General features: G+C 38.8%; 1 protein-coding gene across 1 annotated transcript in view; it reads right to left on the bottom strand.

The window, feature by feature from the left end:
• dgkb (diacylglycerol kinase, beta) overlaps positions 1 to 13,367 on the bottom strand; it is an 80,431-nt gene that overhangs the window by 51,785 nt on the left and 15,279 nt on the right. The window contains exons 6-9 of the mRNA XM_085472170.1: positions 11,610 to 11,747; positions 2,790 to 2,839; positions 744 to 818; positions 491 to 610 (exon numbers count right to left, since the gene is read on the bottom strand). Coding sequence (XP_085328296.1) covers positions 491 to 610; positions 744 to 818; positions 2,790 to 2,839; positions 11,610 to 11,747 — 383 coding nt within the window. The remainder of the gene's footprint in view (positions 1 to 490; positions 611 to 743; positions 819 to 2,789; positions 2,840 to 11,609; positions 11,748 to 13,367) is intronic.

Below are 13,367 nucleotides of genomic sequence, written 5' to 3'. Positions count from 1 at the left end.
CATTTTGATTTTCTTTGTATATTATTCTAGGTCAAGCAGTCTAAATTCAGTAAGGTCAGACGGCATGATTTTCTGTTACGCTTTTGTAGTAATATTCATTCATAAAAAAGGATACGTGGTAAGTTTTTATTAAAAGGTAGTCAAATGCTTCCACCTAGTGGAAAATGAGTGAACTGAAAAGTCCAGCTAATGCTGTAGCTCTTTGGGAATTAAACTATGCTATGTTTTTACATTTACAACTTAAATAGTCAACTTTAAATTGGTTCTGTGCCTAGCTTCATCCCTCGAGTTATGTGCCTTACTGTACAGCTTGCTGTATCAAACAAAAAGTGTTCGTCTGGGCTAGAAATGAGTGAAAAAGCAGCCAATTTCTAAAGACTTGGAGAATTTTAGTTTTAGCATAGTACTGTACTAGCATAGCACTGTGCATCTAAGAAAGCTTTGGGCTTCTCAGTATTAGCACCAAATGTGACTCTCTCTGTGGACTCACTGTCTCCAGGCCCAGCAAGACTAGCAGGGGGATGGTGGTCATCCCTCCCTGGATCCACTCTTCCAGTGATACAGTACCATCGTGATCGTAGTCAATCTCCTGCATCATTTCCTGAAGGATCTACAGTAAAAACAACAACAACAAAAAAAAAAACATATTGAGTTGAGTACACATGATTGTCTCAGGCTAGTAAGCAATATTTTCATGCATACTCTATTTCTCAAGCAACATAGGGTATGAATATACTCCTTACTGGTTTCAGCTCAGTCACATCCCATTCCAGGTACTCTGCGACATGCATCATCTGGGAGACAATGTGCTCTAACTCCTGCGGCGACACCACAGACGGTCATTATAGGCACAAAAACACTGTGTTTACCTTTCTGTATGTCGCAGCCTTAAGTTAATGTCACTAAATTTCTTTGGCATGAATAGACTGATGAACAGCTCGTAATAGCAGGTTGGAAATGTCATTCTTCTGCAGAGAAGAGTTGCACACAGCAAAAACAAAGGCAGTGTGGGAAGCACTCTGAAGCTGAAGGTTTAATTACAATGGTTGGTTTTTGGGGGCAGAGGCGGGTGATGTTATTATCTAGTACCACACTGAATCACTATGATGCACTTAGGATATCTTTAAAAACTAGAGTGTATGAGTGTAAATGAAGAGTTCATACTGTTTTTTCATTTTCTCTTAAATTCTGAGTATGAGTTGGGTCCCACTGAATGGCTATCTCTGCCTACATTTGTATTCTCTCTGCCCTCTCATTAGTCCTCTGTTTTCTATTATGCTTTCTATCTGCCGTCCAATAATGGGTGAGAGATGACTAATAATTGAATACGTTACCAAACCCACTCCACCTTCTCTATCTCCCTTTTAACCCTTTAATTTAAACCCCCACCCCCTCCTACACACTCTGGACAGATAATGAGCAGTGCTCTTTCATTCATAACTATGTCCAATCCACAGATTTTACTCATCCCTGTTTTTCTCCATTACTCTTCCCATTTCATCCATTAATTTACTTAATTTATTTAAATGATTTTGTTGATGGAGAAACAGACATACAGAGAAATAGAATCTGATGGACAGAAATGATTAAAAAAAATGGAGATTAACTGATAACATTTAGAAAAAAAGATCAAGGGAGAAGAACTGAAGAAGAAAATACAGAGATATTAGAAAGATAATCAGCAAAAAACGTTATCTTACGTTTACAAAAGACAGCTTGCAAATCATATAGTCTATTATTATGAATCCACCCTTGAAACCATCGACTATCATCTGATGATAGTTTAGCTGTTAAATATTATAATTTTTTATTTAAAAAGTTATCTAAGTGGTGAACAGAGCTGGATATCTGTTACCTGACAGAAAAAAAGTCTCAGAAACCCTGAAAAACTGAAAATCTATGTCATCGGACAAGCCACTGGATTGCTTAAATGCTCACTGACCACTTTATGACAGTAGATATTCCTTGTTAGTACTAGTTTGGACCACTTTTTGTTTCCAGAATTAACTTTATTCTTCATGTCATAAATCCAACAAAGGGGCTGGAAACATCCCTCAGAGACTTTGCTGCATATTGACACGATAGTATCATACAGTTGCTGCAAATCCATGATAGGAATTTCCCATTCCACCACATTCCAAGGGTGTTCTATAGGATCTGGTGACTGTGGAGGCAATTTAAGTACAGTGAACTCATTGTCATGTTCAAGAAGCCAGGTAACATTTTCCCAGTGTTTGGTTTGATGGATGGATGAATGGATGGATGGATGGAGACTTTTATTTGTCACATGCAAAGTTTACACCTGCAGTGAAATAGGACCCCTCCAACCATGCATCCAAAGCACAGACATCACATGGGAAGATAGGTCTAATTTTGTTGAGCCCGTGTGAATTTCAGCCTCAGATTCCTGTTCTTAGCCAAGTTAGTGTTGCCTTCCTATTACAACAAACTAATCCGGCCATTCTCCACTGACCTCTGGCATCAACAAGCCATTTCTCCCCATATAATTGCTGGATTTTTTTCTGTTTCTCTCATATGGGTTTTCTCTATAAACTCATCTGCTTATGTGGGTAAATCACAGTAGCCAGTCAGCCATTTGTCAGTCAAGAATACTAATTGGCAAGTGGAACTTGAGCTTATATAATGTTGCATATATAATATTATCAATGCCATAAAAGCTCATAAAAAAACAATAACAAAACCATTTTGCTCATTAAAAACTAAAGTATTCTGAGGTAGGATCCTGATTTTGTAAATCAAAACAAACACTCCAAAAGGGAAATATTTACCGAGCTGTCCAAGGAGCCATTTCCATCTGTGTCGTAGAGTCGAAACATGACTATGGAGACAAAAAGAAAATGTCAGCTTATTGTAGTAACATCCTGGATTCTCCAAAGTTTCTCCGCCTTTCAGGTCAGTATTTAGTGCCACTCTAGCTTTGGCTACACTCTTCAGTGCCAATATCACGTCAGTGTACGCAGAGGAAAACCAAAGTCTTTATCTCAGCAGCTGTCTCATCAGCCTCTGAAGCTGCAACTTTAAGTGTCCCCCAATTACCATTTAAAAGTGTCACCATGGAAACGGACAGCTCCTAAATCACAGATGTGATTGATCATCTCTTAACGTCAGTAATTTTATGGCGCTGTGACAAAATCTTGAATCATTCCTCACTTCTTTATATTTTTGTGTCAAAAAGCAAGTCTTTTTTTTGTGATTTAAACCAATAATATTTCTGACCTTTATTTTTTGGTTAGTCTTGCTCTTATTTTCAGTCTGGTTCTTTGCACCTTACAGGGGAATGTATTGGACTAGTTGAACCATGATCTGTGGATCATTCAAGCATAAAAAGACCCCTTACCACCCCCCCCCCCCCACCCCCCCAGGGGAGCACATAGCAGAAAATTTAGCGACTTTGTTACTAGTAGTCTGTCTACTGTTACAATTTGTTTAGTTGACTATTTAAAAAGTTTAAAAGATAGCACAGTCTGATAGGCAAAATAGTGTTTTTGTTTTTTTGAATCCCCGAAGAGTTGAACGCGTATTTCGAGACGATGTGCAGTGTGTCCTTAAAAACCGTAGGGAAACTGAGCAAGTAGAGGACAGAAAAGTAGCAGGCCTAAAATCCTATTTACAGCAGATGAGCATATGGGGCCTGCATTTCAATCAGTGGTGTTGGGGATATTGTCGGAATTAATGAAATTATGAACACAGAAAGGTATCAGCAGATTATGATTCACATTGGAATTAGGCCTGCTGCATATCATATTGCCTGTTAGAAATTTTTACCTGATGCAAAACTGTCATATTGCAATGTTGTTGCAATAGCAACAGAGTCAGAACTGCATGTAAACCTTCAATGATGATTTAGTACCTAAAATGCTTCATCAAACTGCAACAAAGTGAAGTATTTTGCTAAATATGCAAGAAAACTTCCAGCTAAAGGTGGGAACCGCAAACTTGTTTCACAACTTGAGGCAAAAACACCTTACACATAGCATATGTGCATATGTGCATCTCTTGCAGAGTTATATAAAGTTTTAAGCACTTCTCTACTTTTAATTTTCCAGGAAAAATACTAGCTAGACGTCTTTGGTGTTTGCACCTGAAAGGAGCCCAGACCTTATTTGCTTATTGAAGCAGTGGGGGAACATCTTGACAGGGAACAGCACAAAAGCCAGCATCACCCAAAGACTTTTGTAATATCCTCCAAGAAGTTTGAAGAACTACTTAAAAGCTTGTCCAACATCAAAGCCAAGGGTGGCTATTTTCAAGCTAGTTATAATTGCACAAACTCTGTTTTTTTGGCTTACTATGGTATTTCCATGTATTTCTGTGTGTTTGCAGTTTTTTCGCCGCTAAAACTATTTCTAATGTTCCTTGCAAAATATAATGATATGAATGGTTTTGCACAGTACTATAAGTCCTGCTGAGCTGTGACAACAACATCAACAGGAAATGGCTGTGCACACTGTTTCAGGCTAATGCCTATAAATAGAAAAAAAACACTGCCCCACCTCCAGCCTGGCTTGGGTGCAGCACATCGTGGCTACTGACATCATCACTAAAGAGTTGATGTCACATGGCAGCTTGTCAGGCCACTAACAAGGAGCTAATTGCCAGTTTCCAGGGAAACAGAGGTGATGGTGGTGGCTGATCCTGGTGTCTGCTGTTGGGTGGAGGTTGAGGGTGTTAGAAGGGGGTGACTGTAGTGATCAAAGAGGACCCAAAAGTAAAGAGAGCGAAAAGGGTGTTGACATGATACCATGTAGTACAAATGGGCTGAAATAAGAAAAGAAATTTCTTTCAAACATACAAATCTTTAAAATAATTGTGACTGCAAATAAGTTCAAATGTATCTTCACTCAAACCCAGCTGTTTCCTGATTACTATTCAGGTCATTGTTATCATCTAAAAGAAAAATGAGAACTACATTTTATGGACTTTGGTGAGGCCAGTTAAAACTGTAAACAGGGATCAAACATAAATAACGGCAGTGTGACAGTTGTAAGTGAAACTTGATATGTGTCCCAGGAGGTCTGCATTGAAAATAAATAAATAATTTTTAAAAAGTTAATTAATAAAAAACTTACTCACCTTTAACAAACTGCCAAAATAAATTTTCCCCCACAGAAACAGCTTTAATAAGCCACAACTTGATTAAGTTTGCATCCACATTTAGTAGAAAGTGTGGGTGCATTGCTGTATATGTGTACTACTGCCCCCTGTTTATTAGTGGAATAATGTTACTACAAACCCTTCACTACACATTTTATTTCAGAAATAAATATTAGGTATAAATAATTAAATGATATAAACTACCTTTTATTTAAAAATCAACAATAAAAAGAAAAAACGGTATTGTAAGTTTTTGTTAGTTTTGACCTTTAATCATTTTGTTATCATAAGAAGTGTTTTCTTAAAGTTTTTAATGGCCTGTAGCAAAAATACCTGAAAGTGGGAATTTTTAAATTTATTTTTATTGTCTTTCTCATTTTTATTTGTACATTTACATGCAATTTGTATTTTTTTAAAGCTATTTTAATTTTTAATGAACCTGATGTAAATAAAGCAGCACATATGTGTCTAAGAACCACTTTAAATCTGTGCTGTGCCTTTTCAAACAGTCCAGAAGAGGGAGCCATCCTCTACCGAAATAACATGTTAAAGCCCACAGCGGTTTACAGGGACAGGGTGCAGCAATGACACATCACCCGTAGTTAATTCCATAATGTGTTCCCAGTCACAGGTACCATCTGCTGAATTATTTAATAATCCCCTTTGCTTAATGGGAGCAACATTACTCGATAATTTAGCAGAAGCATGAGCATTATAGCAACACAGAAAAAACGGCTGCTGTCCAATTGAGAAAACGTTGTGAATAATATATGCAATGACTGCAATTAAGAGGTGTGTCAATAGACTGCCAAAATGAGGTATCAAACACCTGTTGGTGAAGCTTTATGGGAGCTCAGAAGATCACTTTAAAAGAAGGTGATCTGCATTAAGACAGAAAGTGGAGATGCAGAAAAAAAGATTGATTTTTACATTTATAATAAAATAGGCATTTAGGCTGTGGCCAGATTGGAACCTCTGAGTTTAGAAAACCCAAAATGTTAATGGCTGATAAGACTGGCTGCAAGAGGAAACATTTTACCTTAATTCGTTTTAAGTAAAGAATAATGCAATAAGAAAAAAAATTCGGTTGAATGCACTTCTTAATTACCAAAAACATCTCAGGAAAGTCTGACTCACTCAGATAAAATGCTGAGAAAAAAAAGCAAACCAAACAAAGAAACCAGCAGGTACAAAGTTATTAAGGAAATATTTTGACTGCAACAAGACAGTTTGAGTTGAGTATTTTACTAATTGTTGAGCATCATTTATAATAAAGGGAACTAACTGCTAATTTCCAATTCCATAATTTTATTCTTGGACTCTAATCAAGGAGTTTTGGATGATTCGATCCATCCAATTTCTTACAGAACCAGTTTTAGCTTCTTTCTTCCTTCTTCCGACCCAACTTTCTTGTCATCGGCCAACCAAACAAAAAGTTTGAACAGCAGGTGGGTTTCTGTTAGTAGATTATATATACATTAGAGTAAAAAGTTTAGAAACAGCTTCTCATTTAATGTTTTTTCTTTATTTTTACTACTTTATACATTGTAGACACATACTGAAGACATCAGATATATGAAGCAATTTATATGGAATTATGTAAAGAAAAATGTCAAGAAATTATGTCAAGAAAAATTTTATAAATAACTCTAAATATGTTTTATATTTTGGATTCCTCAAAGTAGTCTCCCTTTGCTTTGTTGACATCAGTTGTGTTGTACAGAAGTCAGGTTAGTACACAGCTGAGAGCCCTATTTGACAACTGATAGAATTCATATTATGGCAAGAACCAATCAGCCAAGTAAAGAGAAACGACAGTCCATCATTACTTTAAGAACTGAAGGTCAGTCAGTCTGGAAAATTGCTAAAAATTTGAATGTGTCTCCAAGTGGAGTCGTAAAAACCATCAAGCGCTAAGACGAAACTGGCTCACATGAGGACCACCCCCAGAAAGGAAGATCAAGAATCATCTCTGCTGCAGAGGATAAATTCATCCGAGTCACCATCCCCAGAAATTGCAAGTTAACAGCACCTCAGATTAGAGCACAGATACAGTGGCTTGCAAAAGTATTCGGCCCCCTTGAACTTTTCCACATTTTGTCACATTACAGCCACAAACATGAATCAATTTTATTGGAATTCCACGTGAAAGACCAACACAAAGTGGTGTACACGTGAGAAGTGGAACGAAAATCATACATGATTCCAAACATTTTTTACAAATAAATAACTGAAAAGTGGGGTGTGCGTAATTATTCAGCCCCCTTTGGTCTGAGTGCAGTCAGTTGCCCATAGACATTGCCTGATGAGTGCTAATGACTAGATAGAGTGCACCTGTGTGTAATCTAATGTCAGTACAAATACAGCTGCTCTGTGACGGCCTCAGAGGTTGTCTAAGAGAATATTGGGAGCAACAACACCATGAAGTCCAAAGAACACACCAGACAGGTCAGGGATAAAGTTATTGAGAAATTTAAAGCAGGCTTAGGCTACAAAAAGATTTCCCAAGCCTTGAACATCCCACGGAGCACTGTTCAAGCGATCATTCAGAAATGGAAGGAGTATAGCACAACTGTAAACCTACCAAGACAAGGCCGTCCACCTACAGTGGGGCAAAAAAGTATTTAGTCAGCCACCGATTGTGCAAATTCCTCCACCTAAAATGATGACAGAGGTCAGTAATTTGCACCAGAGGTACACTTCAACTGTGAGAGACAGAATGTGAAAAAAAAAAATCCATGAATCCACATGGTAGGATTTGTAAAGAATTTATTCGTAAATCAGGGTGGAAAATAAGTATTTGGTCAATAACAAAAATACAACTCAATACTTTGTAACATAACCTTTGTTGGCAATAACAGAGGTCAAACGTTTACTATAGGTCTTTACCAGGTTTGCACACACAGTAGCTGGTATTTTGGCCCATTCCTCCATGCAGATCTTCTCGAGAGCAGTGATGTTTTGGGGCTGTCGCCGAGCAACACGGACTTTCAACTCCCGCCACAGATTTTCTATGGGGTTGAGGTCTGGAGACTGGCTAGGCCACTCCAGGACTTTCAAATGCTTCTTACGGAGCCACTCCTTTGTTGCCCGGGCGGTGTGTTTTGGATCATTGTCATGTTGGAAGACCCAGCCTCGTTTCATCTTCAAAGTTCTCACTGATGGAAAGAGGTTTTGGCTCAAAATCTCACAATACATGGCCCCATTCATTCTGTCCTTAACACGGATCAGTCGTCCTGTCCCCTTGGCAGAAAAACAGCCCCATAGCATGATGTTTCCACCCCCATGCTTCACAGTAGGTATGGTGTTCTTGGGATGCAACTCAGTATTCTTCTTCCTCCAAACACGACGAGTTGAGTTTATACCAAAAAGTTCTACTTTGGTTTCATCTGACCACATGACATTCTCCCAATCCTCTGCTGTATCATCCATGTGCTCTCTGGCAAACTTCAGACGGGCCTGGACATGCACTGGCTTCAGCAGCGGAACACGTCTGGCACTGCGGGATTTGATTCCCTGCCGTTGTAGTGTGTTACTGATGGTGACCTTTGTTACTTTGGTCCCAGCTCTCTTCAGGTCATTCACCAGGTCCCCCCGTGTGGTTCTGGGATCTTTGCTCACCGTTCTCATGATCATTTTGACCCCACGGGATGAGATCTTGCGTGGAGCCCCAGATCGAGGGAGATTATCAGTGGTCTTGTATGTCTTCCATTTTCTGATGATTGCTCCCACAGTTGATTTTTTCACACCAAGCTGCTTGCCTATTGTAGATTCACTCTTCCCAGTCTGGGGCAGGTCTACAATACTTTTCCTGGTGTCCTTCGAAAGCTCTTTGGTCTTGGCCATGGCGGAGTTTGGAGTCTGACTGTTTGAGGCTGTGGACAGGTGTCTTTTATACAGATGATGAGTTCAAACAAGTGCCATTCATACAGGTAACGAGTGGGGGACAGAAAAGCTTCTTACAGAAGACGTTACAGGTCTGTGAGAGCCAGAGATTTTCCTTGTTTGAGGTGACCAAATACTTATTTTCCACCCTAATTTACGAATAAATTCTTTACAAATCCTACCATGTGAATTCATGGATTTTTTTTTCACATTCTGTCTCTCACAGTTGAAGTGTACCTCTGGTGCAAATTACTGACCTCTGTCATCATTTTAAGTGGGGGAACTTGCACAATCGGTGGCTGACTAAATACTTTTTTGCCCCACTGTAAACTCACAGGCCGAACAAGGAGAGCTCTGATCAGAAATGCAGCCAAGAGGCCCATGGTGACTCTGGACGAGCTGCAGAGATCTACAGCTCAGGTGGGGGAATCTGTCCATAGGACAACTATTAGTCGTGCACTGCACAAAGTTGGCCTTTATGGAAGAGTGGCAAGAAGAAAGCCATTGTTAACAGAAACCCATAAGAAGTCCCGTTTGCAGTTTGCCACAAGCCATGTGGGGACACAGCAAACATGTGGAAGAAGGTGCTCTGGTCAGATGAGACCAAAATGGAACTTTTTGGCCAAAATGCAAAACGCTGTGTGTGGAGGAAAACTAACACTGCACATCACTCTGAACACACCATCCCCACTGTCAAATATGGTGGTGGCAGCATCATGCTCTGGGGGTGCTTCTCTTCAGCGGGGACAGGGAAGCTGGTCAGAGTTGATGGGAAGATGGATGGAGCCAAATACAGGGCAACCTTGGAAGAAAACCTCTTGCAGTCTGCAAAAGACTTGAGACTGGGGCGGAGGTTCACCTTCCAGCAGGACAACGACCCTAAACATAAAGCCAGGGCAACAATGGAATGGCTTAAAACAAAACATATCCATGTGTTAGAATGGCCCAGTCAAAGTCCAGATCTAAATCCAATCGAGAATCTGTGGCAAGATCTGAAAACTGCTGTTCACAAACGCTGTCCATCTAATCTGACTGAGCTGGAGCTGTTTTGCAAAGAAGAATGGGCAAAGATTTCAGTCTCTAGATGTGCAAAGCTGGTAGAGACGTACCCTAAAAGACTGGCAGCTGTAACTGCAGCAAAAGGTGGTTCTACAAAGTATTGCCTCAGGGGGCAGAATAATTGCACACACCCCACTTTTCAGTTATTTATTTGTAAAAAATGTTTGGAATCATGAATGATTTTCGTTCCACTTCTCACGTGTACATCCCTTTGTGTTGGTCCTTCACGTGGAATTCCAATAAAATTGATTCATGTTTGTGGCTGTAAGGTGACAAAATGTGGAAAAATTCAAGGGGGCTGAATACTTTTGCAAGCCATTGTAAATGCAAGACAGAGTTCCCGTAGCAGGCATGTTTCTACATCAATTGTTCAAAGGAGACTGCGTGAATCAGGCCGTTTTTGTCAAATAGCTGCTATTAAACTACTGCTAAGAAAAAGCAACAAACTGAAGAGATTTGTTTGGGCCAAGAAACCCAAGGAATGGACATTCGACCAGTGGAAATCTGTGCTTTGGTCTGATGAGTCCAAATTTGAGATCTTGTTGGAAAACCATTTCAATTGACTACCTCATGAAGCAAAGTTTTTATCACTCAAATTATACTTCAAAGTAGTTTAAAAGAAATTGGACTATATACAGACAAACTCCTACTGGATACAAAAAAATTAAAAAAATAAAGCTGCACTGAATCCTCACCAAAACATGAATGGGTCTATATGAACATTTACTATTGCAACAGGAAATATATTACATTAAAAAAAATCTTCTTTGGGTATTCGTTAAAAAAAGTCTACCACTGAAATATTTTTAGATTTAAGAATTCCACAAATCTTTCATCAAAGCCCAAACAGAAAAAGAAAATGTGAAAAACTGGCTGAGCTAAACATCCATAGGCAAGTCAAGGACCGAGAGCTTTTCAGAGCACAATCACAGCTTGAGAACAAAGGTCAACATTTTTCAAACCTTTACTGAAGGTTCTTTTTAAGGTTGTCCCCACACTTAAAAAAGCACATTCAGAAGGAACCACTTCACACTGTTACGAGTCTTTTTCTAGATCTCATTCAGTTCACAGAGATGTGTTTTAACACTGGTTATTTTTTGACCATGAGTTATTTTTTTGACCAAAGAGTCACAGTTTCTTAACAGAAAGGTTGGTACATATGAGGCATGTGTGGTTTATTATTATTTTGCTAATAAGCACACACTAGAGCATGCATCCACAGACAAAGAGATATCGCTTTGCCAGGAGTCACTGCCTTGCTCCCTCTCACTCTCTTGTCTTTTTCACTGGGCTTCAGTTTGACCTTATTTGGCCTGAAAAACTGCTTTTCACCCACTGAGCTCTAACAACCAGTGACATTTCTTCTGCCTACTGGTACCTCAGTTGTTTGGCATCTGCATTTTATCTTTTTATTTGTATATTCAAGGTTCCCAGTGTTTTTTGCATATTGCATAGTGTTAGGAGAAGTACAATCACTATCTGCACATTACTGCTGATGTTTACTGCATATTAACATAGGCCCCAGACATGTGACATAGGATGATACTCACATTCAAGCTTGTCCTCAGGACGCCCACCCTCTAGCAAGGAGAGGTAACACACAATGTCCTTAAGCTGCACTGTATCTAGGGGCCTGGGCAGAGTAGGGGTCTTCAGAGGGGTGGAGTTGCCTTTGATCAGCTTTAGTCCTGCAGGACCAACACATGAAAGGTTAAAACATCCTTTATGCCACCTCTAATGTTAGCCCAATAAGCTACTGGGTTTGGATGTCTGATATCAGTCATATATAGTCAGAACAATCTGCATGTGTATGGTGTCTAGGGATGACAATACTTCAGCCCTATCACATTGTGTTTAATGGTCCAAATCAATATACTTATTATTTACAGCCTCATAATTTGGCATAAAATGAACAAATTGACACATATTTTCATGCTCTACATTGCTGCAACTCTGCTGTTTACTCTGCTTTAGCTCTTGTCCTTTTAAGGTCCCACTCTCCTTTGAAAGGTCAGCTGGTCCACTGAAGATGAGACTATAGTGGTTATATACATAAAGGTTAATGCCACTGTGACAGCCTCTCATTTGTGAGTATTGGAGAACTAAGCTGCTCAGTGAAAATGCTGTAAACGTCACAATATAGTACATAACACGTACATTACAGTCAAGTACAACATGTAGAAAAACCCAATCAGCTGTTTTGTTTGTTTGTCTTTTGTTTGTTTCTTTCTTGTTGTTTTTAAGCTGTAACACTGGGATTTTAGCTGTGCAGAGAAGCAGGTTATAAATGTTTTGAAAGGGGCAGCTGTTTTACATTAGTCTTAATGGGTTGTGTTTCATTCAATATTCCGTGTTTGTACCACAGTGTGACAACAAAAAGAGAAAAATATGCAAATGAGAACAGATTTACTCGAAATTTGTCAGTGTTAAAATGCAGTGTGAGCAGAGAGGGTAGGGCAGAGGCAAACACTTAGTAGTGTTAGCTACATTATCAATTCACTGTGCTCACATAAAATAAAATAAAGCAAACAGAAAACATAAATAGATAATGTTTCTCTTGTTATGGGAAAACTAAAGCTCAAAATAAAGCCTACAGGAGTGAGTAACATCTGTACTCCTACTCTGTAGGAGTATGTAGAAAAACCAGCTTTACAAAATTAAAACACACAACATCAAATCAAAGATTAAAAAACTAAAAAATTTAAACACTAAGATTAAATCTTAGAAACCATTTTCACATCAATAAAGACATGCAAGACTCAAATGCAAAGTCAAAACAGCACAAAATAATAACCTAATAACCTAAACTAAATGTAATAGTTAAAGAAGTAAAATGACAAAATGTCAGATTGTGCTGAGACATGAATTCTACTGTCTCTCCAATTCTACTGTCTCCCAGGCCATGAAGGGCCTTTAAAGTAATAACAAAATCTTAATGTCACTTTGAAAACAAATTTTTAGGGGTCTTTCTATTGCATTTTTAATTTACTGACTGATTTCTGATTGATACCAGTTTAAATAGTGTTACAATGGCCTAACTGAGAGGGAAAATCAATCATGACAAATGAGTGCCATTAAAAGTTAATACTTAGCAAAATTCCTCAGACGGCAGTAGCAGTAGCGAGATTGGGTAACTTTAACAATAATGATTCCATAACGACCTCACATTCATCCCATGGGTGGATAAATGTCATAGGTCATGACACACAATGAACTGAAGAGAATACTGGGTTTTTTAAGTGACCATAAATAGAGAAGTTCTGTTGTTTAAGAGAAAACGGATACATTAGAAAAATATGTCCTTTATA

Source organism: Copadichromis virginalis, linkage group LG11 (genome assembly GCF_057382275.1).
Source record: "Copadichromis virginalis isolate Kocher_CV1m ecotype Utaka linkage group LG11, C_Virginalis_male_GT1.1, whole genome shotgun sequence".
NCBI classification, from domain to species: domain Eukaryota; kingdom Metazoa; phylum Chordata; class Actinopteri; order Cichliformes; family Cichlidae; genus Copadichromis; species Copadichromis virginalis.
The sequence above is the reverse complement of the archived record's forward strand: the minus strand, read 5'-3'. Positions and strand labels throughout refer to the sequence as shown.